Genomic DNA, 25,820 nt, shown 5'->3' with positions numbered 1-25,820 from the left:
GTATATCACAACGAGGCTTTCAAACTACCGAGCTCTTTGACTGACAGCGTAACTCCTCCACTAAGGGGAGTACAGGGAACTTCTGTCTATTCATTTGCGGTAAAGAAACTGGTACATCGAAGAGCCGGCGAAGGAAGGAGTATACCACACCGAGGCTTACAATAACGTTTCAACTCTCTCACTGATATCTCTGGGAACTGGTTAACTCTTATCTCTCCTCTCGCCTCGACCTCGTTCTCACACCTACTCAAAGACACACTCGAAGACATTGTGCCAGGCCGGTAGCTCGAATATGATAGATAAAAACAATAACAAACACAGAATGACCAGCAACAACAACAAACTGCGAGCGTAACCCGAAGCACAGGGATAACTGCAGCAACAAACACAGCAAGAACAGCATCGAGTCAGCAACACACAGCAAGAACAGCATCGAAAGTCAGCAACACACAGCAAGAACAGCATCGAGAGTCAGCAACAAACACAGCAAGAACAGCATCGAGTCAGCAACAAACACAGCAAGAACAGCATCGAGTCAGCAACACACAGCAAGAACAGCATCGAGAGTCAGCAGCAATCACAGCAAGAACAGCATCGAGTCAGCAACACACAGCAAGAACAGCATCGAGAGTCAGCAACCAACACAGCAAGAACAGCATCGAGAGTCAGCAACACACAGCAAGAACAGCATCGAGAGTCAGCAACACACAGCAAGAACAGCATCGAGAGTCAGCAGCAATCACAGCAAGAACAGAATCGAGTCAGCAACAAACACAGCAAGAACAGCATCGAAAGTCAGCAACACACAGCAAGAACAGCATCGAGAGTCAGCAACCAACACAGCAAGAACAGCATCGAGAGTCAGCAACACACAGCAAGAACAGCATCGAGTCAGCAACAAACACAGCAAGAACAGCATCGAGAGTCAGCAACAAACACAGCAAGAACAACATCGAGAGTCAGCAACACACAGCAAGAACAGCATCGAGAGTCCGCAACAAACACAGCAAGAACAGCATCGAGAGTCAGCAACACACAGCAAGAACAGCATCGAGAGTCCGCAACACACAGCAAGAACAGCAACGAGAGTCAGCAACACACAGCAAGAACAGCATCGAGAGTCAGCAACACACAGCAAGAACAGCATCGAGAGTCAGCAACACACAGCAAGAACAGCATCGAGAGTCCGCAACAAACACAGCAAGAACAGCATCGAGAGTCAGCAACACACAGCAAGAACAGCATCGAGAGTCAGCAACCAACACAGCAAGAACAGCATCGAGAGTCAGCAACACACAGCAAGAACAGCATCGAGAGTCAGCAACACACAGCAAGAACAGCATCGAGAGTCAGCAACCAACACAGCAAGAACAGCATCGAGAGTCAGCAACACACAGCAAGAACAGCATCGAGAGTCAGCAACACACAGCAAGAACAGCATCGAGAGTCAGCAACACACAGCAAGAACAGCATCGAGAGTCCGCAACACACAGCAAGAACAGCATCGAGAGTCAGCAACACACAGCAAGAACAGCATCGAGAGTCAGCAACACACAGCAAGAACAGCATCGAGAGTCAGCAACACACAGCAAGAACAGCATCGAGAGTCAGCAACACACAGCAAGAACAGCATCGAGAGTCAGCAACACACAGCAAGAACAGCATCGAGAGTCAGCAACAATCACAGCAAGAACAGCATCGAGTCAGCAACACACAGCAAGAACAGCATCGAGAGTCAGCAACCAACACAGCAAGAACAGCATCGAGAGTCAGCAACACACAGCAAGAACAGCATCGAGTCAGCAACAAACACAGCAAGAACAGCATCGAGAGTCAGCAACAAACACAGCAAGAACAACATCGAGAGTCAGCAACACACAGCAAGAACAGCATCGAGAGTCCGCAACAAACACAGCAAGAACAGCATCGAGAGTCAGCAACACACAGCAAGAACAGCATCGAGAGTCCGCAACACACAGCAAGAACAGCATCGAGAGTCAGCAACAATCACAGCAAGAACAGCATCGAGAGTCAGCAACACACAGCAAGAACAGCATCGAGAGTCCGCAACACACAGCAAGAACAGCATCGAGAGTCAGCAACACACAGCAAGAACAGCATCGAGAGTCAGCAACAAACACAGCAAGAACAGCATCGAGAGTCCGCAACAAACACAGCAAGAACAGCATCGAGAGTCAGCAACACACAGCAAGAACAGCATCGAGAGTCAGCAACACACAGCAAGAACAGCATCGAGAGTCAGCAACACACAGCAAGAACAGCATCGAGAGTCAGCAACACACAGCAAGAACAGCATCGAGAGTCCGCAACAAACACAGCAAGAACAGCATCGAGAGTCCGCAACACACAGCAAGAACAGCATCGAGAGTCAGCAACCAACACAGCAAGAACAGCATCGAGAGTCAGCAACACACAGCAAGAACAGCATCGAGAGTCAGCAACACACAGCAAGAACAGCATCGAGAGTCAGCAACCAACACAGCAAGAACAGCATCGAGTCAGCAACACACAGCAAGAACAGCATCGAGTCAGCAACCAACACAGCAAGAACAGCATCGAGAGTCAGCAACACACAGCAAGAACAGCATCGAGTCAGCAACACACAGCAAGAACAGCATCGAGTCAGCAACCAACACAGCAAGAACAGCATCGAGAGTCAGCAACACACAGCAAGAACAGCATCGAGTCAGCAACCAACACAGCAAGAACAGCATCAAGAGTCAGCAACACACAGCAAGAACAGCATAGAGTCAGCAACAAACAGCAAGAACTAACGTAGAGCTAAAAGAAGAAGAAGAACAACAACAGCAGCTGCACGAACCTTAACTTAAATGGAAAAAAGAACAGCAAGAAAAAAACATGTTAAAAGATATTGTTCTGAATGACGGTAAAAAAACAACAAATAAAATATGAAGAACGAAGAAATAGACAATAAAGAGGAAAAACAAACAACAGTAACACAAACAGCAACACAAGACATTACCAGTGACATTAAGAAAATAAACCATGGAACAACAACAACAGCAGCAGCAGCAACAACAACAACAACACGAGTCACTATTATTGGGATACGGAAATAAAAACGGACCGCAAAAAGAAAGAGAGAAAAACACGTGAACACCTCCTGATTTCTCTCTCTCTCTCTCTCTCTCTCTCTCTCTCTCTCTCTCTCTCTCTCTCTCTCTCTGGCGTGTTACCAAAAGTCTTACTTCTATGTCTCTAAAAGAGCGACCAAACCTGACCTTGCTTTTTGTCTGCTGCCTAGACACACACACACACGCACACACACACCCACACACACTCACGGAAGGAAGGAAGGAAGGTAGAGTGGGTGGTAGATTAATTGGTTCTCTCTCTCTCTCTCTCTCTCTCTCTCTCTCTCTCTCTCTCTCTCTCTCTCTCTCTCTCTCTCTCTCTCTCTCTCTCTCTCTCTCTCATAGGTATTCTGGCCTCACCACCTATTTCGGGAAGGCTTCTATACACTCATTCATCCTCTTCTTGTAACCCACGTCTCTGTTTTTCCCCTGACCTTGCTGCCCCCTTTCCCTCCTCCTCCCCTCTCCTCCTCCCCATCAGCAACCTTGAATCTCAGCCGTTTCTTCTGTGGGTTTCTATTCCCCCTCCTCATCTTCTCTTTCTCTTTAACTCCTTTCCCTCCCCTCTCTGTAGTTTCTTCTTTTCTCTTCCTTTCTCTAGTCCTTTTTCTGTCTGCATGTATTGTACTATTTATATCATTTCTATGCTCTCTGTTACTTTGTTCTCTCTCTCTCTCTCTCTCTATCTATCTATCTCTATCTATTTTTCTCCGATTCCTTCTTATTTCTTTTCCGCCCAAGCATCACAATGGCCTCATCTTGCAAAGCCCCCTCCCTCACACCCACCATTTCCTTTCCCTTTCCTGCTACGCCACTAATGTGTTTTGCCCCTTACCTGGCAGTCTCCCACATCCTCCTTTCCCTGAAGTCATGAATCACACATTACTGCCTGCTCTTTCCCAACTTAAAGAGAAGGGGAGGTAGGTTCACACCGGCCGGTCCGCGCATGGTGTGACGGTAGGTGATATGAAGTTGTGGTAGAGGAGATGCCGCGCGCTTGACTGGTATACGTATCCGGCCGCGGACGTCTAATGAAACGTGTGTAATTTACAGTTGTATAGAATGACAGGCAGCCCGGCCTATACTCAGTGATGGAAAACTAAGGTCTCCGACTAACAGGAAATTCCATACCAGTGTTTATTTCTTTTCCGGCATGTCATGAGGGGCCAAATTTGTGGCTTTACCGTGTACCAGCGACGGGTCACATTTTTGTCATGATATAAACCCCCCAAAATAGATGATGCATAAACTGATCACAAATGCGTTGATATATATATATATATATATATATATATATATATATATATATATATATATATATATATATATATATATATATATATATATATATATTGAAATGGTTTGCGTGAGTGATGATTTTTTCTCACTTTTCTCGCTTAGAGGGGCCTTTAAGAAACATGATCCCTGCAGTTACCAGGTTAACACAGTGAAAATATCCCATAACGAACTCCACTAAGTGCCGGGGATCGAACCCGAGCCCTCTAAGTAGAAGGCAGGGCAGCAAACCAACTACGTCACCGATGAGCTAAAAGGTCACCGTGTCAGAGGCCACTTGTGCAGCCAATATCTGACGCGTCAGATATTGGCTGCACAAGTGGCCAGAAGTCCCCTTTTCACATGACGTCATGCGCAGATGAGATAAAGTAATTTAGGTACCTCGCCCCCCTTGGTGGAGCTACCTCTCTTTTCTTTCCCTTCCTTTCCTTTTCTTTTCTTTCGTTTATTTTCCTTTCGTTTCGTTTCCTTTCCTTTCCTTCCCTTTTTCCTCTTCTCCTCTTTGATGTCATGTATATTTCACACCTTTCCTTTCCCTTCTCTTCCCTTCCCTTCTCCTTCCTTTCCTTTCCTTGCCTTGCCTTTCCTTCTCCTCTCTTCTCTCCTTTTCTCTTCTATTTCCTCTTTTTTCTGTTATTTCCTTTCCTTTCCCTTCTCTTGCCTTCCTTTTCCTTCCCTTCCCTTCCTTTCCCTTCAATTCCCCTTCCTTTCGTTTCGTTTCCTTTCCTTTCCTCTCCTTCCCTTCCCTACCCTCCCATTCTCTTCCCTCCAATACCCTTCCCTACCCTTAACTTCCCTTCCCTTCCTTTCCCTGATTTTCCCTTCAATTCCCCTCCCTTTCGTTTCGTTTCCTTTCGTTTCCTCTCCTTCCCTTCCCTACCCTCCCTTTCTCTTCCCTTCAGTACCCTTCCCTACCCTTAACTTTCCTTCCCTTCCCTTCCCTTCCCTTCCTTTCCCTAACTTTCCCTTCAATTCCCCTCCCTTTCGTTTCGTTTCCTCTCCTTCCCTTCCCTACCCTTCCCTTCTCTTCCCTTCAATACCCTTCCCTCCCCTCCCCTTCCCTTCCTTTCATTTCTAGTCAAGATATGCAGTACCACGAAAAACTTGAAACAACTGACATACGTAACTACTGGCATCTATATTCAATGCAGCTCAACGCTTACATTGTCAGAATCTGTGAGGGTTCAAGGAGAGGGTCGTTGCTGGGAGAGTAAATGGGTCATGTTCTTAAACGTATCGGGCTCCTATTACGACCATTATCCAAGGCCACAGTGAAGATTAACCAGGTTTTCATGCGTGGGTGGAGGGGCTTCCCGTTCAAGGTTCAGAGGTCGTGTAAAGCTATCACTGGGATCACAAAACATTCCATGGAAAGCCTAGCAACTTGTACGAGAGACTTTTCAAACAGGTGAACTGAGGTGCTGAGATTTTTAAAAAGCACTATGTCATCGTATGGGTTCTGAGTCGGGGAGTAAGGGTCACGTAAGGCTCTCAAAGTAACGTAGATCATAGGTGTCTGATTCCCTTTGTGTCACACCTTAGCATCTTCAGCACCAAACACCTTGAGATGGGTAGGCGGTGGCCGAAGTGATAGCGTACTGGACCCACATTCGCCGCGTGATGGACGACGCGGGTTCGAACCTCACGCTACCACTCGGATTTTTCAGTCACCGCCGAGTGGCTTAAAACTACCCACATGCTGTCCTGAAGACCACCCATCAACCCGGACTCTAGAGGAAGCCGTCCAAGCGAATCAAGAACGAGTTCCGGGGGGCAGCATGAGCCAATACAAGATGGCGCCACTATAAATACTTGCCTGCGCCAGAACGGGCTGGGCCGACCATCAGGCCCCACCTGGAAGAAGCCTTGGGCCGACCATCAGGCCCCACCTGGAAGAAGCCTTGGGCCGACCATCAGGCCCCACCTGGAAGAAGCCTTGGGCCGACCATCAGGCCCCACCGGTAAGATGTCTACCGGCGCAATAGGAAAAAAAAAAAAAAAAAAAAACAATGATACAATCTCCTTCCTTTCCAGTCTTCAACAGGAGATTCAATTCCACGTCAACTTCTAAACAGGAGAGATAATAAGGACCAGATTCCCATTGTGTCACACTTAAGCTTCTTCAGCCACCTCTTTGGATTCTTTTTGTGAGCAGCGAGTAGCGGGCTTTGTTATTATTATTGTTTACTTTCTATTGTGCCCTTGAGCTGTCTCCTTTGTTGTAAAAAAAAAACACAAAAAAAAAAAAACACCGTGATACACAGAACGACGCAATTTACTCCCTTTCTATCATTCAGTAGGATATTAAATTCCACGTCAACCTCAAAACAGAACAGCTAATGAGTGCCTGATTCCCTTCGAGTCGTCCCAAAGCATCTGCATCACCATACCCCTTGATACACATACTGAGGCAGTTTCTTTCCTTATAGCCTTCAGAAGGAGATTAAATTCCACTTCATCCTCGAAACAGAACAGATAACAAGTACCGCAGATTCCTTTTATATCAATCGTAACCTTCTTTGATTCAGTCCAGCACCAAAACCTTGATAAACACAACGAGGCAATCTCCTTCCTTTCTATAGTCTTCAGAAGGAGATTAAATGCCACGTCAACCTCGAAACAGAACAGATAACAAGTACCGCAGATTCCTTTTATATCAATCGTAACCTTCAATGATTCAGTGCAGCGCCAACCCAATGCCTTTTAGTAAACATTGAAACCATCTCCTCCTTTTCTAAGCTATTATAAGAGATGGAACTTCAATTTACGCTTAAAACAGGAGAGATAACAAGTACCAGATTCCTTTTATATCAATCGTAACTTTCTTAATTCGATTCAGTGCAGCGCCAACCAAACGCCTTTTAGTAAACATTGAAACCATCTCCTCCTTTTCTAAGCTATAATAAGAGATGGAACTTCAATTTACGCTTAAAACAGAACAGATAATGAGTACCAGATTCCGTTTATATCAATCGTAACCTTCTTCGATTGAGTCCAGCATAAAAAATAAAAAATGATAAATAGAATGAGATAATCCCAACCCTTTCTACCCGTCAGGAGGAGATTAAATTCCACGTCAACCTCAAAACAGAACAGATAATAAATAGTCTCTCTCTCTCTCTCTCTCTCAGTCATAACCTTCTCTCTCTCCCAAACTCTACCCTTGATAAACAGAATGACACAATCCCCATCCTCCTTACAACCTTCAGGAGATCAAATTCCACGACAATCCAAAACAGAACGGATAACAAGTGCCAGATTCCCTTTATATTATACTTTATGCTATTCGTAATTACTAAGACTGGTGTTATTAGTGTGTATATAGCAACAAACACACGAACACACAAACGCCTTGCTACGAAGAACGAGGAAGTTAAGTGTAAGTGTGTGTGTGTGTGTGTGTGTGTGTGTGTGTGTGTGTGTGTGTGTGTGTGTGTGTGTGTGTGAGAGAGAGAGAGAGAGGTCTGATTTTCATTTTAAGAGAGAGAGAGAGAGAGAGAGAGAGAGAGAGAGAGAGAGAGAGAGAGAGAGAGAGAGAGAGAGAGAGAGAGAGAGAGAGAGAGAGAGAGAGAGAGAGAGAGAGAGAGAGAGAGAGAGAGAGAGAGAGAGAGAGAGAGAGAGAGAGATATATATATATATATGTGTATATATATATATATATATATATATATATATATATATATATATATATATATGCAAAGAGCAGATGAAGGTTGGTCTCACAGGTGGCTACTCCTACACCCATCGTAAACATGTATATAATTGTAACCTCGTCAGAAGCTTTTAAATAGCTCCCCAACGGTCGGGGGAACTTTAGCATAGAAAAATAATACTGCCATGTACTAATGTACTGAGCATGTTTAAATAAAAAGAGAGAGAGAGAGAGAGAGAGAGAGAGAGAGAGAGAGAGAGAGAGAGAGAGAGAGAGAGAGAGAGAGAGAGAGAGAGAGAGAGAGAGAGAGAGAGAGAGAGAGAGAGAGAGAGAGAGAGAGAGAGAGAGAGAGAGAGAGAGAGAGAGAGAGAGAGAGAGAGATGGACTGGAGGAGTTAAAGATAGGATGAGGTGTGCGGGTAATACCCCCTTTTATCTGACATCTGGCATGCATTAAGCAAGTTTAGAGGAGCAGTGAAAATGAAACGAGAGATGGAAGATACAAACTGATGCAACACTGCGGCGGAATTCAAGAGATAGAGGACTGTTAGTAGGAAGAGAAGAGTAGATGAGAAGTTCGGTTGGTATTACAAGGCACTTTCGGTTCTCGCATCAGCTATTTCTGAAGGTCAAAGAGGGGGTCAGTCGGGTTCTAATGAGTGTTTCTTCAGGTTCACGATACAGAGAAAGGGTCAATCTACCACTAGGGTCATAAAACTACTCCTGGAAATGCCCACAACTTCAACGAAAGCCTTGTCAAATATGTGTCATTGGGCGGCGAAGTGTCTTATAATATGACTCGAAGAGCCTTTGATTCCACTCTTTTTATTAGCAGAGCTGTGTGTGTGGAGCCCCCCACACTTAAGATGCATACTTTATTCGTGGGCGGACAAGGCCCCTGTATATGGACAGCATCTGGGAGGGGTAAAATTTATTGGTGAAAACAATACAGAACGCCCAACCTCAAGGAAGATGATTTATGGAGAGACGAGATATGAAGTTTCCAGTTGAAATTTTGAGTAAAGGATAGATCGACAATGATTAATTTAGAAATAGGGGACAGCTGAATGTTATCGAAGAATAGGGGATAGGTGTTTGGAAGGTTGTGTCGGTTTTACAGGTGGAGAAATTGAGTTTTTGAGGCGCTGAAAGACACCAAGTTTCTCCTGCCCCATTCAGAAATTACAGCAAGGTCTGAAGTTAAGTGTCCTGCAGCGTCCATTCTAGAGTCTTGTTATTTCTTTAGGGAGGGTCTTCTGGCAAAATATGTCGAGTAATGCAGAGTAGAGTCATCAACATAGGAATGGAGAGGACGGTTTGTTTTGGAAAGATCATTAATGAATATCAGAGAGAGAGAGCTCAGCGGGACACAACTGTTGACAGGTTTAGGGGAAGAACAGTGACCGTCTACCAACAGCAGAGATAGATCGGCCAGGAAGGAAACTGGAGATAAAAGTTCATCCGCTGTTGAAGTCTCGAGAGTAGGAAAGATCATTTTAAGGAGCCTCGTTACTATGTTTACTATGAGAAGGTTGTATTGAACTGTGACTATTTATCTCATATTGATGACTCATACGTAGTCCATGCATACATACATACATACTCTTACATACATACACACGTAGACTGATTTTCGTGCTCACAACGATAATACAAAAATAACAAAATCCATAAAGTATTGATCTAGAGGGCAAGAGAAATGAACTTTATAAATACCTTACCATACCCACACCCGCTCATCCACACACACACACACACACACGAACAACCCCCCCCCAGACACACACACACTCTCATCCCCTCAATACACACTCAATCACACCCCATACACACACATAACCCTCCCCCCAACCCCTAATTCCCCTCTGACCCCTCCCACACCCACACAGTAACCCCGTGAGTACCCCAAACGCGAATCCTGCTCTGCGCTTTTGTTTATGTTCCTGCGTCCGTGTCTTTCTTGTCCCGATCCGCGTTCAAGGCCTTACTCGGTGCCAACACAAACCAGCACCCACACCCACCCTCAAGGCTCCTCTGTGCTGTGTCTCTCGGCCCCGCATGACACCTACACCTGGTACACTTGGTACACTTAACACCTACACCTGATTGGCTCCTCCCTCGTTTAACATGCGTAGTGTATCCGATTGACTCTTTATCATGTAGCACGTATTGTATAAGCCGTTCTTCGTGCTGTGGAAGGTAACCAGGAGGAGGTCGACTAGCTGGGCACCGCGTAACGAGACGAGAGGTTGAGGTCGGTATTACTGAACGCTCTCGCCTCACACATGAACTATTTTAAGAGGACGGAAGGAAAATTAATCTGGTTCTAATGAGTGTTTCTTTAGGTTCATGGTACAGAAGAAGGGTCAACCTACCACCGGGGTATACCCTACGCCCCTGTCCACCCAGCAGTGAATGGGTACCAGGTATTAATCGGGGGTTGTGTCCCGTCTCCTGGGATATGTTTCCTTCTCCTATAATTCCTTCCCCTTCTGTCTCTCTCCGGCATATGACCACAGATGTTGCGCCGACTAAACGAAACTTTCCAACTTTTTCTACCACCGGGGTCATAAAACTAGCCCTAGAAATGCCCACAATCCCTACGAAAGCCTTGTCAATTAATGTGCGTGTGCTTGGCGCCGAAATGCTATAGAATATGACCGTGAGGATCGGAGCGGGACAAAGGCTGAGCTTTTAAGAATTAAGGAAGGAAAACGAGATCTATATTGGTCATCGTGAATGGGGCGGAAGGAAGGGAGGAAGGAAAGAAAACAAAAGAGAGAGGGTGGGATGAACGAGGAAACCGATGAAGGAAGCAAGACAGTTTAAAAACAATATAAAAAACAACACAGGATCACACTGCAATCAAGCCCAAACCGAAATTACCTTCTCAACTGCGTTTTTTTCATTATTTTACAGTAACGAAGGCAGCTAGAGAGAGAGAGAGAGAGAGAGAGAGAGAGAGAGAGAGAGAGAGAGAGAGAGAACTTGTTAAACGCTACTACTGTAAAGGAAAACAGAACTGAGAGGCCAAAAGAGACGGTCAGTTTCGTACGGAGAGATGTCTTAATGCTTCTCCCTTCAAAGAGTTCAAGTCGTAGGAAGGAGGAAATACAGACGAAGGGAGGAGGTTCCAGTTCTTCCTGAAATGCTGTTGCCTGGCGAATCAATAACGCTCACATTTGCTTCTCTATTACTTGAGCTTCTTTGTTATATTCAAACGTCAAACATATCATTGCGGCATAGTCGGGCAATGTTGGCGACTTGTCAGTGAAATTAGTGTGAGATATGTCCGTCGATTTATTTAAGATCATTTACAAGGCAGGACCGAGATACAGGCGACAATTTTTTCTACATGGTGAGACGAAATAATTCTCCCCCAAAATGTGTGGAAATAAGTCTTTAGATATTTATGATTTCTGTGTACGTGCATGTCTGATGAAGGCGTGATCATTACACTAATAAGTTTGATGAGAGGGTGCGAAGGCAGTAAGATGCACGGAGGCGAAAGCAAGATCGGGAACTTGTATGTGTTTACCTCGTTTCCTTACTGCCGGGGGTCACAATGATTTCTGATTTTTTTTTTTTTTTTATATGTGCTACAAAGTGAGTCTCCTCCCAAGATGTCTGATGCCTAACTAACAAAAGCCGCTGAAAATGTCCTCGGATATTTATGACTTTTATAAACACTGTCAACAAAAAGTTCTCGGATTCATGAAGCCACTACAAGACCGGTCGTTGATAAATCTTTAAGTAAATCTGTCCTCTACGAATGATCCTTGTGTTTAGGCTGCTCCGATGACAGTGAATGAAGTACTGGCCTGGTCGACACTTCCTTCATTGTCACTGGAGTCTGGAGTCGCTTTAAGATCAAGAGCGTTCCTAGATGATGGAGTGACCAGAAGACTTACCATCAATAGGTCTCGTAAGTGGTTTGATGAATCCTGCCCCAGGGCACGATGGATGTGAAAATAAATCGATCGCGACTAGTAGCCTCGGAATGGTTGGTACCCCTGATAGTGATGACACATCTGAAACCATTATGAAACGTTTCGATCCTGCGTGTGTTGATTTGATGGCCGCAGTAAGTCATGCTCACGTTAGTTTCAGTGGTGACCCCACAAGACAGGTGCAAAGCCATCATTCTTCTTCACACTGAAGGCCTCAGTTATCGCCAAACGGCACGGCGGATTGGTGTGTCCATCTCTACCGCATCACCAAGGGCCGGCAGATAATGTGGAAACAGGCTCCACTATTGGCACGCCTCGAAGCCTCGAAGCAGACTAAACAGTATAATCGGCGCAGGCGGTGCATATATACACTCATTATTCAATAAATACTTCCCATCCTCATTTATCTTACAGTTAACCAAGCTTTCGCAGTATGTGGTTAAGTATTGATTTAGGCAGATATTTTCATTTTACACACTTTTACTGGCAATTATACTCAAATTACCACCTGAAATTACCATTCCTTCATTTTAATAGGTATGACGTCAGCCACAGCATTTAAACTGATAAATTCCTGAAGCGGAATGAGTTACAATATTTGCATCCTCACGATAGCCTCAAGAATTGTCAATAATTTTTGTAACGCAATGACGACCTAATAATGTCAATAGCCCGGTGCTAAATTAGTTACCTCCCTTCTCTCTGTCAGTGATCACATAACATTACAAATACAACATCTCCTCTACTTCATCACTAAGAGGCTGGGCGACGTACCGTGAAGGAGAGGTGAGGGAATGGACTGAATGGCATATTTTGTGTTACCTCGCTTCCTTCTGTCAGTGGTCACATAACATTACAAATACAACGTTTCCTCTACTCTACTTCATCACTAAGAGGCTTTGCGACATACAGTGAAGGAGAGGTGAAGGAATGGACTGAATGGCATATTTTGTGTTACCTCGCTTCCTTCTGTCAGTGGTCACGTAACATTACAAACACAGCATTTCCTCTAAGCTACTTCATCACTAAGAGGCTGGGCGACGTACAGTGAAGGAGAGGTGAAGGAATGGACTGAATGGCATATTTTGTGTTACCTCGCTTCCTTCTGTCAGTGGTCACATAACATTACAAACACAGCATTTCCTCTAAGCTACTTCATCACTAAGAGGCTGGACAAGAAGTGATGAATCGAGAAGCGAAGGAAAGGATTAGCTCCGTACTTTACCCATGAGCATACACGCGCATGAGTCTATACCAGGTATTGTCAGACGCTTCCTTCCTTCAAATCAACTATTTTCAGAGGCCGTAAAGGAGGTCGATTGGATTCTAATGAGTGTTTTATTAGGTTCATGGTACAGAAGCTTTATCAACCTACCATCTCGGTCACAAAACTACCCAAGGAAATGCTCACAACTCCTAAGAAATCCTTGTCAAATGTGTAAACTTGGGGATCGAAATGTTTAGTAATACGGCCCATGTTTACACCTCTCCACGTTCGCCGTACCCCCACCCACCCACCTACGAGCATTTCATCACAGCGACAGTTCTCGTAACGTCGGCGGGCATAAGTGACTCAGGGTGTATTCTAGGTTCAGATCATTAAAGCTCACCCATCCCCCTTCAACACCAGGCTATATATAGATTTCCACACTGAGGGCCTTCTCGTACGTTCGGTGCGCCTCGCCTCCGCCTTCTCTGTCACCTTTAACCCCGTCCCAGAGACGCCGTTGCAAGCAGAGGTAATCGAGAGACCTGTGATGCTGCCTCGGTCTCTTATGTCACCCACACTGCCACTACGGTCTTCAGGGTGGTTTGTTTCCTAAGCCAACCCCAACAAAGCTTCTGTGTCATTTATGGTTTCTCCGCGTTGTGTTGTGGCGCATTGCAAGCAAGGAATCACAAGCAGGAGCGAGTGCGCCCTTCTGGAAACGTCTCCCCCGCTGAAGGTTATCAGAGAGCCGCGGGTTGGCAACACTGGCGGCAAACGTTGGCGGCGGCAGGTGGCGATCACGTGAACACACCGTGACCTCGCCCCTGCTCGCCGCTGCTCACCTAACATTTGTTTTCAACGGCCTGCACGCCCTGTCCACGTGTGTCCGTGCCCCGGCAGCCCCACGCCTCATCCCGGGCAGCTGGGTGTGCACGCTGGCCCGGGGTACATTACCCCTCACTCAACTGTGGACAGGTTGCTCAAGAAGGAATTATTCAACCGAGAACAACCGTAATCCGCCGCTACTATGACTATGATGAAATACAATGAACCGTTACTTAACATGGTGCACGCTGAGACAGTGCCGCTAAGGGTTAATATTATAAGTGATTCCAAGTTTACCTCGATCACCGTACCTTACCAAACGTTTCTAGGGATTGCTTTCCTTTCAAGGGCTTACTCCACCGACAACGACCGTAATCTGTCGCTAATATGACTACGAACCATTACCTAGCATGTTGCATTCCAAGACAATGCCGGTAAAGGATAATATTATGATTGTCCCAAACTTCACCCTTAAACGTTTCTTAAGAGATTGCTTTCCTTTCACTTTTACCGCCAAATCAGATTGTGTAACTAACTTTTAAGCCTGTCCGTCACAACACGAGTCAACTAGGCCTTGGTGATCAATGGAGGGCATGTGCAGGTCAGTAAATATCTGTAAAACGAGGCAAACACAGTGGAAACTTACCACGGGATTTGTTGTTCAGCTGCGCATGGGGTGACGTCACTCCCGGTTGCCGCCTCTCGCCCGCCGCTCCGCAACCCTGTCGAGGAAACACGAGCATAAACAAAACATAACAACGACCAATCACGTGGGCGTACACTCTATAATTAGCGCACGATGACACTATCTTATCTATGGCGTGGAAAATCCCGTCCGTCCCGTCCAAAAAATAGATGCTTGGCGACGATATTGATTGCCTTCGTCAGATCAACAACCCAAAATGCGACGCGCGCCTAGTGTATAAAGGACCGGGGCAAGGCAGCCTTTCACCACAGTGCTAAGTGACGCCGCAGTGAACACAAGGCAGGCAGCAACTCGCAACACAGCAGCACTCCCTCGCTGACTGACGTTGACTCCAGGATAACTCGGCCCCTGAATGACAAACGGTCGGACCCAAGAAACGTTTGCGTCTGATTCAGGTATGCCTTGTTTGGACGCTTGTGTCATGTGCCTTTCTTCCTTCCTTCCTGGTCTAGGCAACGTTTCTGGCGCACGGCCATCGGCAGCAGCAGCAGCACATAGTGTTTTTTATTGGGGGTATTGTGCCACGTTCAAGCGCCGTGTCTAGCTGTCAGATGCGCTCCACGTGTGTGTGTGTGTGTGTGTGTGTGTGTGTCAGTCGCGCTTACATATAGTTTACTCTCTAAGACAATGTGATAGAGTGAAATAAGTGATATAAAGTTTCGTTCCGTCAGTGTAGGTTGAGTTAAAGCTGATTACAGTACAAGTTATTGGTGGACGCTGATAGCCAAGGACAGTCTTTTAGTCTGGTAAGAGATAAGGACTTTCATCTCGGTAGCCAAGCACAACAGGCTGGGTTTAGTACAGATGGGTGAGTCGGGCACCGAGTTCACTTACCCGGGACCTCTACTAGACGGTGATAAGATGAGGAAGCAAACAGGATAGACGGGACGATAGGAGGATGCAAGGATAAATAAGACTTAAGGATATTAGGATGTGATGTGACAGAGGAGGGGTTGGAAGATATATGGTAACAGTGGGAGGATGCAAGGATAAGAGAGGGAGGAGGATTTAAGGACGGAATATAACATGGTAAGGAATAAGGATGTCTGGTAACAGTGGGAGGATGCAAGGATGACAGAGTGAGGAAGTAAGGATATGAGACAGTAATGGAGCAGAGGAAGGATGTAAGGATGAATGGTAACACTTGAAAGAGCAAGGAAGTAAAATTAACAAGGTTTGGGTATAGGGATGTAAGTTCGCAGAGGAAGGCTGTAAGGATGAATGGTAACACTTGAAAGAGCAAGGAAGTAAAATTAACAAGGTTTGGGTATAGGGATGTAAGTTCACAGAGGAAGGCTGTAAGGATGAATGGTAACACTGGAAAGAGCAAGGAAGTAGAATTAACAAGGTTTGGGTATAGGGATGTAAGTTCACAGGGGAAGGATGTAAGGATGAATGGTAACACTGGAAAGAGCAAGGAAGTAAAATTAACAAGGTTTGGGTATAGGGATGTAAGTTCGCAGAGGGAGGCTGTAAGGATGAATGGTAACACTGGAAAGAGCAAGGAAGTAAAATTAACAAGGTTTGGGTATAGGGATGTAAGTTCGCAGAGGGAGGCTGTAAGGATGAATGGTAACACTGGAAAGAGCAAGGAAGTAGAATTAACAAGGTTTGGGTATAGGGATGTAAGTTCACAGGGGAAGGATGTAAGGATGAATGGTAACAGTGGGAGCATGCAAGTTAGTAAATATACATATGACAACAGTTAGAGCACGTAAGGATATAAAAATCAAAGCAAACAGAGGTCGTCACCAAGAATTCCAACAGTGCTGAGACGACGCCATGAAATCAAACAAAAAAAAAGCTAGCCATAGAAAGTTAAGCCGCTATAATCTAAGGTAACAGAGTGAAGGATTTGAGAAACATAACTGATGGAACAGGTGAAGTAAGCCGTTTGTTTTATCCAGTCGCCAGGTGTCTGAATGAACCCGATAAGTTTTAGACAGCAAGGGGTTGACATGGAGCCGCGCGGACAGTCCTACCCGGGCACAGGCAGGGGTCAAACGCTCCTTGTTGAGCTTGTAAGGCCGAAGAGGTAATACAACCACGCATACACTTAAGGACATACACCTGCTGCCTTCCCACTGACGGTATAGCCAAGTAATGCATCTATAGAAAGTCACTGTACACTAAACAAACGCAGATGCCCCGCTCCTTGCCCCACCCTCCCTCCAAGCTAACACTGACCCCTAACTTTGACGTTCCATTCATTCATCAACTCCTTTGGCTATGGCAGAGTGGGCGGGGCTTTGGGTCAGTTTAGTGTACGGTGACTATAACGAACTAACATGGGGGGGGAGGCGATGCATGGCTGGCTTTGAATCTTTGTGGTGAGCGAGGTGAGGCTACACTAACACTACCATGGGCGTAGGCTGGTCAGGGTCGGGATCTGATGGGGGAGCCTCACACCACGAGTCCCACAGAGAAGACTAGACTCAGTGTGATATCTGGTGAAGAAACGCGAGCTCCGGCAACGGACTTAAAATTAACGAAAGTATTATGACATTTACAACGATCTTCACGTGTACTGAAATTAATTATCGTTTGAAATGGTGCCCTGTTTCACCCCTCCAGGCTCCATCCCTTGACCAGCTCGTTAACTGAACCTCAGTGGAACATCAAAACACAAGTCTCAGCTGTTTTGAGGTGAATCTAAAGTCCTAGGAAACGCTACACTAACTCCAAGAGGCCAATAAACATCAAAGACAACAAAATAAATAATGACAGCTAACACGGTGAACATAGCATGCTAGGAAACGCTACATTAACCCCAGATAGAGAGGCTCGTCATGGCTGTAGGGTGACTGGCTCAAAGCTGTGTGTGATGAGCTGCAGTGAGGGAAGTGGTCGTCATGCCAGTGCCAATACCAGGTCAGGGCGGGTGAGGGTGGCGGGAAGGTGCGCGGCGGGACTGGTCTTACCCGCTCTCTCTGTCCGCTCCCCTCGCCTTATACGCAGTTACGGGCAGATCGGGTGTTTCGCGACGCGTGCATGGGGACAAGGAGAATGGGGACGACTCTTGGGGCCATATTTTTAAACATTTCTATGCCCAAGAACACGTAATTTACTAGTCTTTCGTGGGAGTTCAGGGCATTTCCAGGGGTACTTTTATGACCCTGGTGGTAGTCTGAGCCGCCTTCTGTACCGTGAACCTTAAAGAACACTCATTAGAACTCGATTAACCTCCTTTTTGGTCATATTTTTAAACATTTCTGCGCCCAAGAACACGTAATTTACTAGTCTTTCGTGGGAGTTCAGGGCATTTCCAGGGGTACTTTTATGACCCTGGTGGTAGTCTGAGCCTTCTTCTGTACCGTGAACCTAAAAGAACACACATTAGAACTCGATTAACCTCCTTTTTGGCCTTTGGAAATAGTTGGTGCGAGGGTTGGGAGAATCTGACAATACCAACCTTGTTCCTCTTCCTCTGTCGCTCTCTCTCTCTCTCTCTCTTTCCTCCCTTCCCTATATATCTCACGCATTTCCTCATTCCCCTCTTTCTGTTGCCATCTGTCCCTTTCTTTCCTCTCCCTCTCTCGCTGTCTCTTTTCTCTCTTCCCTTTTACATAAACTCCCTCTTTCCCTCCTTCCCGTTACGTCTTCCTCTGGCCGCCCTTTTCCTCTTTTTCCCGTTGCCAGCTATCCCTCTCGCTTCTCTCTCTCGCTCTGTCTCTTTCCTCCCTTCATACACTTCCTCCCTCCCTCTTTCTGTTACGTTCCCTTCACTTTTCTTTCTGGTTACGATTTCACGCATCTCCCTCATCCTTCTGGTCTCTTTCCTTGCGATTCCTCCGGCTACTTTCTTCTCGTCCTGTGTGGTTAGGTTGGACGCATGCACGGCTGCTGGGACTAAACTGTTGCACGGATAACCAAGTGAGATGCTGCGGAGATATATACCCCTCTCTCTCTCTCTCTGCTTACATCTTAACATCTATATTTAGTTGTGTCTAATTATATACATTTTCTGAACTAACATTATTTTTATTATTATCATTATCATTATATTTTTGATGACAAGTATAGTTTTTAAAGGCAAGACGTGCCACGCTACGCTCTTCCTAGGAATGAGTGAACAACAACAACAACAGCAGCAGCAGAATCAACAACAACAACAAGAGGGATTGGCTCAAGACTATGTCGCCAAAGGGTATAAATTAGTGCCGGCTGCCGATTGGGTGGCCAGGGTAAGGCCGTGGACTATATATACCCCTTGATGTGTTGCAGGTCGCCAGTACACCGCTTGACACTACCCGAGCAGCAGCAGGAGGACCAGCAACGACTCAGTGCAGACTCTGACTCGGACGGACTGAAACTTGGCTCTTAGTGAACGGGAGGCAGACGAGAGGAGTTATCAGGCAGCCCTTTCATCCCCCGGCAACAAGAGCAGACTACAACCAGAGCAAACCCCCTACGTTAGCGCCCCTCCCTCCCCGGCACCATGCAGGTCAAATCCACATCGCCCATGGTCGTGGTGGCTAACAGGCTCCCCTTCTGTCTGGGCACCGACCCTGACACCGGCAAACTCATCAGGAAACAATGGTGAGCACGATGGTATTGTGGCGGGGTGTGGGGTGTGGGGGAAAGTGTGTGTGTGTGTGTGTGTGTGTGTGTGTGTGTGTGTGTAAGGGTAAGGGTGTAAGGGTTTGTGCGGAGGGGATGAGAGAGAGAGAGTTAGGAAGCGTCGAGAACCTTGGTTGGGTACAATACTGAGCAACACAGAGAGAGAGAGAGAGAGAGAGAGAGAGAGAGAGAGAGAGAGAGAGAGAGAGAGAGAGAGAGAGAGAGAGAGAGAGAGAGAGAGAGAGAGAGAGAGAGAGAGAGAGACTGAGACTATAATGAAGCATCGATAATATGTGGTACGAGTGAACGATGCTGGTATAGTGGAGATCATAGTACCACAAGACGGTGAGAGTAACGTTCGGGTGAGTGCCATAAGGTCGACGCGTGAAAGTCTGCGGTGTTTACGTTGACACTTTCGCCTTGTGAGTAGAGACAGATAGGGCAAGTTTCACAGTTCCCCATGATGGGTTAGTAAGCTCCCAAACCAATACCAGAGCCTTCGAAATTACCTTGTATAGTGACTGGTGTTTATATTTAAGTTCACAAATTTGATGAAACTATACAGGAAAAGTCGTGTATTTAGTGTGGCATCGAAGACCTCACCATTTTGGATTGTATGGGATTCTATAGTTTGGTTCGGGCTGTTACGAAGACACTGTGTTGGACTGTGAAATTGGCTCATAATCTAGCGTAATGATTGTACTAGAACAGGCAAAAAGAAACAAGTGAATAATACAAACACAGGTATCAGGACACCTCTCCTCCCGAAACTGACCTATCTTTCGGCCACCTCTTTGGATTCTTTTTAGGAGCAGCGAGTAGCGGGCTTTTTTTTTTTTTATTAATGTTTGCTTTTTCTGTGCCCTTGAACTCTCCTTTGCTGTAAAAAAAAAAAAAAGTCACAAGGGCTTAGTATAAACAGAAGAACTAAAAGGATGAAGACTTAAATAACACAGGCGAGGGTAAACTTCTTAGGGTATCACATACATCAAAAGGTTTATCCATCTCCACAGACCATATAGAAGAATGCAGGTTTTGGCAAGCAGGAGTACACTTATAGAAACGTAGTAATAAATAGGCTGAGTACATACAGACCGAATGGACGAATGAAAGACGAACACAGGAAGAGGTAAAATTATAGAAACAGTAAAAGATGGATGAAAAGATGGATGGCAACTAAAAACGGAACTAATAGCAACACACTAATTAATATGCCTCACACGTTATATTTAGACGGATGAAAACTAAGGACAGGCAGAAATAAACTTGTACATAGATACATTATGACATAGATGAAGGCGATTAGAAGTAAACATGGAAACAGTCATAAAGAGAACAAATATAAGATCACAGAGGTGGATAGGGACGAAAACAGGCAGAAAAATAACTTCAGCCAACGAGAACGTGTAACTGAGGGCGTGATTTCTTGTGTTCCAGCGCGGGCGGGTTGGTGACAGCCGTGGCCCCCGTGGTGGTGGAGACGAACGGGCTCTGGGTGGGCTGGTCGGGTCTCCACCTTGAGGACGAGAACTTGGAGATCCCCGAGGCCGACCCCAACGACCAGTCTCCCACCGCGGGCCTCAAGAGCAGCCAGGTGAGTGATCTCGTGAAGTGTTATCAGATCATCGTACTCCGAACACTCCATTGATCGGTTTCCGCCTCAGTGCATTCACTCCTCCCTCCTCCCCCCTCTGTCATCTCCACCCTCCCCACACACACACACGCAAATGACGGTATTCAATCAGTCTCGTCATCTAAAACTTAATGATTCATATATTCTAAACGGGTGGATAGAATGAGTGAACGTTGATTAAGATGTTATGATGTAAGACTGGATAGCGCAGAGAGTCGCCCGTGCGTGAGTTGTGTTCCAGAGCATTCTACCGACCCGTCCATGCTCTCTCTCTCTCTCTCTCTCTCTCTCTCTCTCTCTCTCTCTCTCTCTCTGGATCACGCATGGCAGTGGTCAGCAATGTCCCAGGAGCAGTTTCATGATGCTGCGCCAATATTCCAATTTCCCACACCTCAGAGGCTCACGAGGGTCACATAGGCGAGACAACAAAGCGACAACATAACACTCAAGGGGAAGGGGAAGGAAGGCGAGCCACTTGTTTATTTATGATCTATCGTGTGAAGCTGGTGCTGTTCGGTGGTACTCATAGTCAGTCAGTCGTGCGATATGGATTAATTATGCATATTTGATTTTTAGATTGATATCGTTCGCATTTATTCATTCATTCGTTCATTCTGGAGGTGTCGCGTGGGTGTGTGGGACCTGTGACTTAACATTTTCATATTGTAAGTGGCCTTGTATTCCACAGTTATAATAATTAAAAGGTGGCCATTGGGGCTTCAAGAAAACTCTCATCACTTCGGGGGGCGGGGTTATAACTGAGCTGGTTGAATCGGAGCCGTGAGTAATGCCGTTTTTTCTCGTTTGTTGTTGCAGGTGCTGCCCGTCACAGTCCCCAAGAAGGTGTTCAGTGACTACTACAACGGCTGCTGCAACGCGACCTTCTGGCCACTCTTCCACTCCATGCCCGATCGCGCCACCTTCGAGGCCGACAAATGGGAGGTAGGTCCTGATCACCTGGAGCCAAGTGTGTTTACTGGCGAACACTATTAATAATGAAGCAAAGGTAACATTATTAAGCTTAATCTGCACAAGCATCCGATCTTGAGAATAGTGATATATGCAGACACTGATCAGATGCCTCTTGTCCCGTGCAGGCGTACCGTCTGGTGAACCAAGAGTTCGCGCGACTGACCGTGGAGGCCGTGGTGAGGCTGCACGAGAGCAACCCAGGCACCGTGCCGCTGGTGTGGCTGCACGACTACCACATGATGCTAGCCGCCAACACCATCAGGGAAAGGTGCGACGAGCTCAACCTGCCCATCAAGATGGCCTTCTTCCTGCACATTCCCTTCCCGTCATGGGACATCATGAGACTCTTCCCCTGGGACGACGAGCTCCTCCAGGGCATCCTCGGCTGTGACTCCATCGGTTTCCACATCGAGGATTACTGCCTCAACTTCATTGACTGCTGCCAGCGCCGCCTCGGCTGCCGCGTCGACAGACAACAGATGTTGGTAGAGCACAACTCCCGCACAGTCTCCATTAACCCGCTGCCCATCAGCATCCCCTACGAGCGCTTCGTCCAGCTGGCAGAGAAGGCTCCCAAGGTGGTGAAGAACAACCCACAGGAACAGCTGCTGCTGGGCGTGGACCGCCTCGACTACACGAAGGGTCTCGTCCACCGTATCCGCGCATTTGAAACGCTCCTGGAAAAGCACCCCGAGCTGAAGGAGAAAGTCACCTTCCTCCAGGTCGCTGTTCCTTCACGCACAGACGTCAAGGAGTACCAGGAACTGAAGGAGGAGCTCGACCAGCTCATCGGCAGGATCAACGGACAGTTTTCAACGCCTAACTGGTCCCCAATACGATACATCTACGGCTGTGTGTCGCAGGACCAGTTGGCTGCCTTCTACCGCGACTCCTCCGTGGCAGTGGTGACCCCACTAAGGGACGGCATGAATCTGGTGGCTAAGGAGTTCGTGGCCTGCCAGACAGGGGATCCCGGCGTGCTCCTGCTTTCTCCCTTCGCTGGCGCCGGCAACTCCATGCACGAAGCCCTTCACGTCAATCCATACGAGACCAACGAGTTCGCCGACACAATCTACCGCGCCCTTACAATGCCCAAGGACGAACGGGAGATGAGAATGAAGCAGTTGCGTCGCCGAGAGAGGGAACATGACGTCAACTTCTGGTTGAGAAATTTCTTGAAAACAGTCGACTGCCTGAGTGACCAGGACAAATCTGCGATACCAGGCCGCTTCCCGATGGGCGAGGAGGACTTCAGCGAGTTCCTTGGCTCCTACGTGACGGAATCCACACGTCTGGCGCTACTACTTGACTACGACGGAACCCTCGCCCCCATCGCCCCCCACCCAGACCTGGCCCAGATGCCCCCTGAGACTCGCCGCGTGCTGGAGCGGCTGGCACACATGCCCGACGTCAACATCGCCATCATCTCCGGCCGCTCCCTGGAAAACGTCAAGTCCATGGTTGGCATCGAGGGCATCACCTACGCCGGTAACCACGGCTTCGACATTGTTCACCCCGATGGCACCATGTTCATGCACCCCGTCCCGCACGAGTACGAGACGCAGCTGGAGCTGTTGAAACAGCGGCTGCAGGAGGTGTGTGTGGACGGCGCCTGGCTGGAGAATAAAGGCTCCTGCATCGCCTTCCACTACCGGGAAGTTCCCTCAAACAAGACTGCGGCCATCACCTCAAGGGCGCAAGAGCTCTTCCAGGAAGTGGGAATCAAAATGCACCAGTCACACAGAGCCTTCGAGGCCCGGCCCCCGGTCACCTGGAACAAGGGTCGCGCCGCCATCTACATCCTCAGGACACTCTTCGGTCTGGATTGGTGTGATCGCGTGTCCACAATCTTCGCCGGTGACGACAAGACAGACGAGGACGCCATGCGGGCGCTGCAGGGCATGGCCGTCACCTTCAGAATCACGAGGTCACAAAACCTGCGGTCAGCCGCGACGCATCGCCTTCCCTCCACAGACGCAGTGCTCTCCATGCTCAAGTGGATCGAGCGGCGGCTGGGGTCCCGCCTGCCCACCATACCCAACGGTATCAGGTCACGCACGGCCAGCATGTCCAGCAACTCAGGCGGCAGCAGCAGGTCCGCAGGCAATAGGTCTCCCGGCAACAGGTCTCCAGGCAACAAGTCTCCTCCCAACTCCCCCAGATCTCTCTCTCGCTCCAGCTCCCTCCAGAGCCCTGAGCCCAACAAGCAGGTGATGATGATCAACGAGCTTGAGTACCAACAGTATCTGGCCAAGCACAGCCCCGCGAGGCCCTCCAGCACCTCGCCACCACGCTCCCCCTCCCGCTCCACCGTCTGAGCCCCTTGCTCAAGAGACCACTTCGTTGGCTCTCAAGTGGGCGTCTGACCACGCTCGCACTCACTATTGGGCCGCCGGAACAAGCCAGTTCCGGCCAGTTCCGGCTTCGTGCCCGCCTCGCCTAGTCGGGATCTTGTACAAATTCTTCCAGAAAGGGATCACTTTTTTTATATTTGTTTAGTGTGTATAGTCAGTGCCAACCTCGCCACAGATGCATATCGCCATGATTTGTAAAGTGTTACCAATTAGCGGACCTTCATTACTCGTTTTCACACTTGTCTGTCCTCACGAGCAGGCCGAGGACGAGTGGCTGTGGCCCTGGCGTCGCCTCGCTCTCTGGCACGCGACTGGCGGCCCTGGAGGCCCCGAGGCACTGCAGGGCATCACACGTGTTCTTTGCTATGCTTTCCTTGTTGATGAATATATTTTGATTATTATATAATAAAGTGATAATATGATAACTTCTGGCGTCTCTAATCCCTTGTATCACGTGAGTTCGCCACCGAAGGCGGTTACTATGGTCAGACTCAAATCATCAAATGTGAAGTCTGTTTGGGTGGGGCTCGCGCTCTACCCATCGATGCGGTATCACCCCAAATACATCACTCTCTCTCCATGTCAGCTATTTACTGTTTGAAATTGTTCATTGAATATTCTGTTTATATATTGGATATGGTTATGCACTGCTATGAATGTGTCGCTTTTTAGAATAATAGCAAAATCAGCTTCCTCGAGGTTGGGCGTTCTGTATCGTCTCCGCCAGTTCTTCTCCCCCGCGCAGTTACTATCCATATACAGGAGCCTTGTCCGCCCTCGTATGGTGTATGCATCTCGCGTGTGGGGGGTACTCCACTCACACAGCTCTCCTGGACAGAGTGGAGTCTAAGGCTCTTCGTCTCATCAGCTGTCCTCCTCCAACTGATAGTCTTCTACCTCTTAAACTCGGTCGCGATGTTGCCTCTCTATCTTCTATCGATATTTCCACGCTGACTGCTCTTCTGAACTTGCTAACTGCATGCCTCCCCCCCTCCCGCGGCCCCGCTGCACACGACTTTCTACTCATGCTCATCCCTATACTGTCCAAACCCCTTATGCAAGAGTTAACCAGCATCTTCACTCTTTCATCCCTCACGCTGGTAAACTCTGGAACAATTTTCCTTCATCTGTATTTCCTCCTGCCTACGACTTGAACTCTTTCAAGAGAAGGGTATCAGGACACCTCTCCTCCCGAAATTGACCCCTCTTTCGGCCACCTCTTTTGATTCTTTTTTTAGGAGCAGCGAGTAGCGGGCTTTTTTTTATTATTGCTTCCTTTTTTTGTGCCCTTGAGCTGCCTCCTTTGTTGTAAAAAAAAATTAATTGTAAAAAGTCCATAACACGTGACAACGTTGCTCTCCGACGTTGTCAGCGGACAGAGGTTGACGACACCAGTCACTTCCTAACCTCAACCCGCAATGGCAGCTACTCCGACACGCTCTCGTGTGCTCCGCAGTCGAGATATAATTAGTTTACAATGCGAATAAGTATTTTTTACACTAGTCCAATAATTAAGGGAAAGTTAACAGCGCTTCGGCGAGGGAATT

General features: G+C 47.3%; 2 protein-coding genes and 1 long non-coding RNA gene across 6 annotated transcripts in view; 1 reads left to right on the top strand and 2 right to left on the bottom strand.

Annotated features, from left to right (window-relative positions):
• LOC126982679 (BRISC and BRCA1-A complex member 2-like) overlaps positions 1-25,820 on the bottom strand; it is a 187,082-nt gene that overhangs the window by 135,169 nt on the left and 26,093 nt on the right. The window contains exon 2 of one of the 2 annotated variants that reach the window (XM_050834949.1): positions 14,695-14,770. In XM_050834949.1, the coding sequence (XP_050690906.1) occupies positions 14,695-14,770 (76 nt within the window). Of the gene's footprint in view, positions 1-14,694; positions 14,771-25,820 lie in introns of those variants that run through there. The other variant, XM_050834950.1, reaches the window with a different exon arrangement.
• Positions 14,982-24,698, top strand: LOC126982678 (uncharacterized). Of its 3 annotated transcripts, none has more exons than XM_050834947.1 (6): positions 14,989-15,149; positions 17,329-17,400; positions 18,979-19,293; positions 20,752-20,908; positions 21,764-21,889; positions 22,045-24,698. In XM_050834947.1, exons 3-6 carry the CDS (start codon positions 19,193-19,195, stop codon positions 24,235-24,237), a joined length of 2,577 nt encoding a protein of 858 aa, XP_050690904.1. In that variant the 5' UTR covers positions 14,989-15,149; positions 17,329-17,400; positions 18,979-19,192; the 3' UTR covers positions 24,238-24,698. The 3 variants fall into 3 exon arrangements, with proteins under 3 accessions (XP_050690903.1, XP_050690904.1, XP_050690905.1); XM_050834948.1 differs by lacking the exon at positions 17,329-17,400 and adding an exon at positions 16,662-16,789; XM_050834946.1 differs by lacking the exon at positions 17,329-17,400 and having other exon boundaries at positions 14,982-15,149.
• LOC126982685 (uncharacterized) lies at positions 17,778-18,972 on the bottom strand. The gene is made up of 2 exons (XR_007735291.1): positions 18,107-18,972; positions 17,778-17,937 (listed from the first exon to the last, which is right to left on the bottom strand). It is a non-coding gene; the product is annotated as an uncharacterized LOC126982685 (long non-coding RNA).

This window comes from Eriocheir sinensis, chromosome 51 (genome assembly GCF_024679095.1).
Source record: "Eriocheir sinensis breed Jianghai 21 chromosome 51, ASM2467909v1, whole genome shotgun sequence".
Taxonomy (NCBI): Eukaryota; Metazoa; Arthropoda; class Malacostraca; order Decapoda; family Varunidae; genus Eriocheir; species Eriocheir sinensis.
Note: the sequence above shows the minus strand (reverse complement) of the source record. Positions and strands in the feature narration are given on the sequence as shown.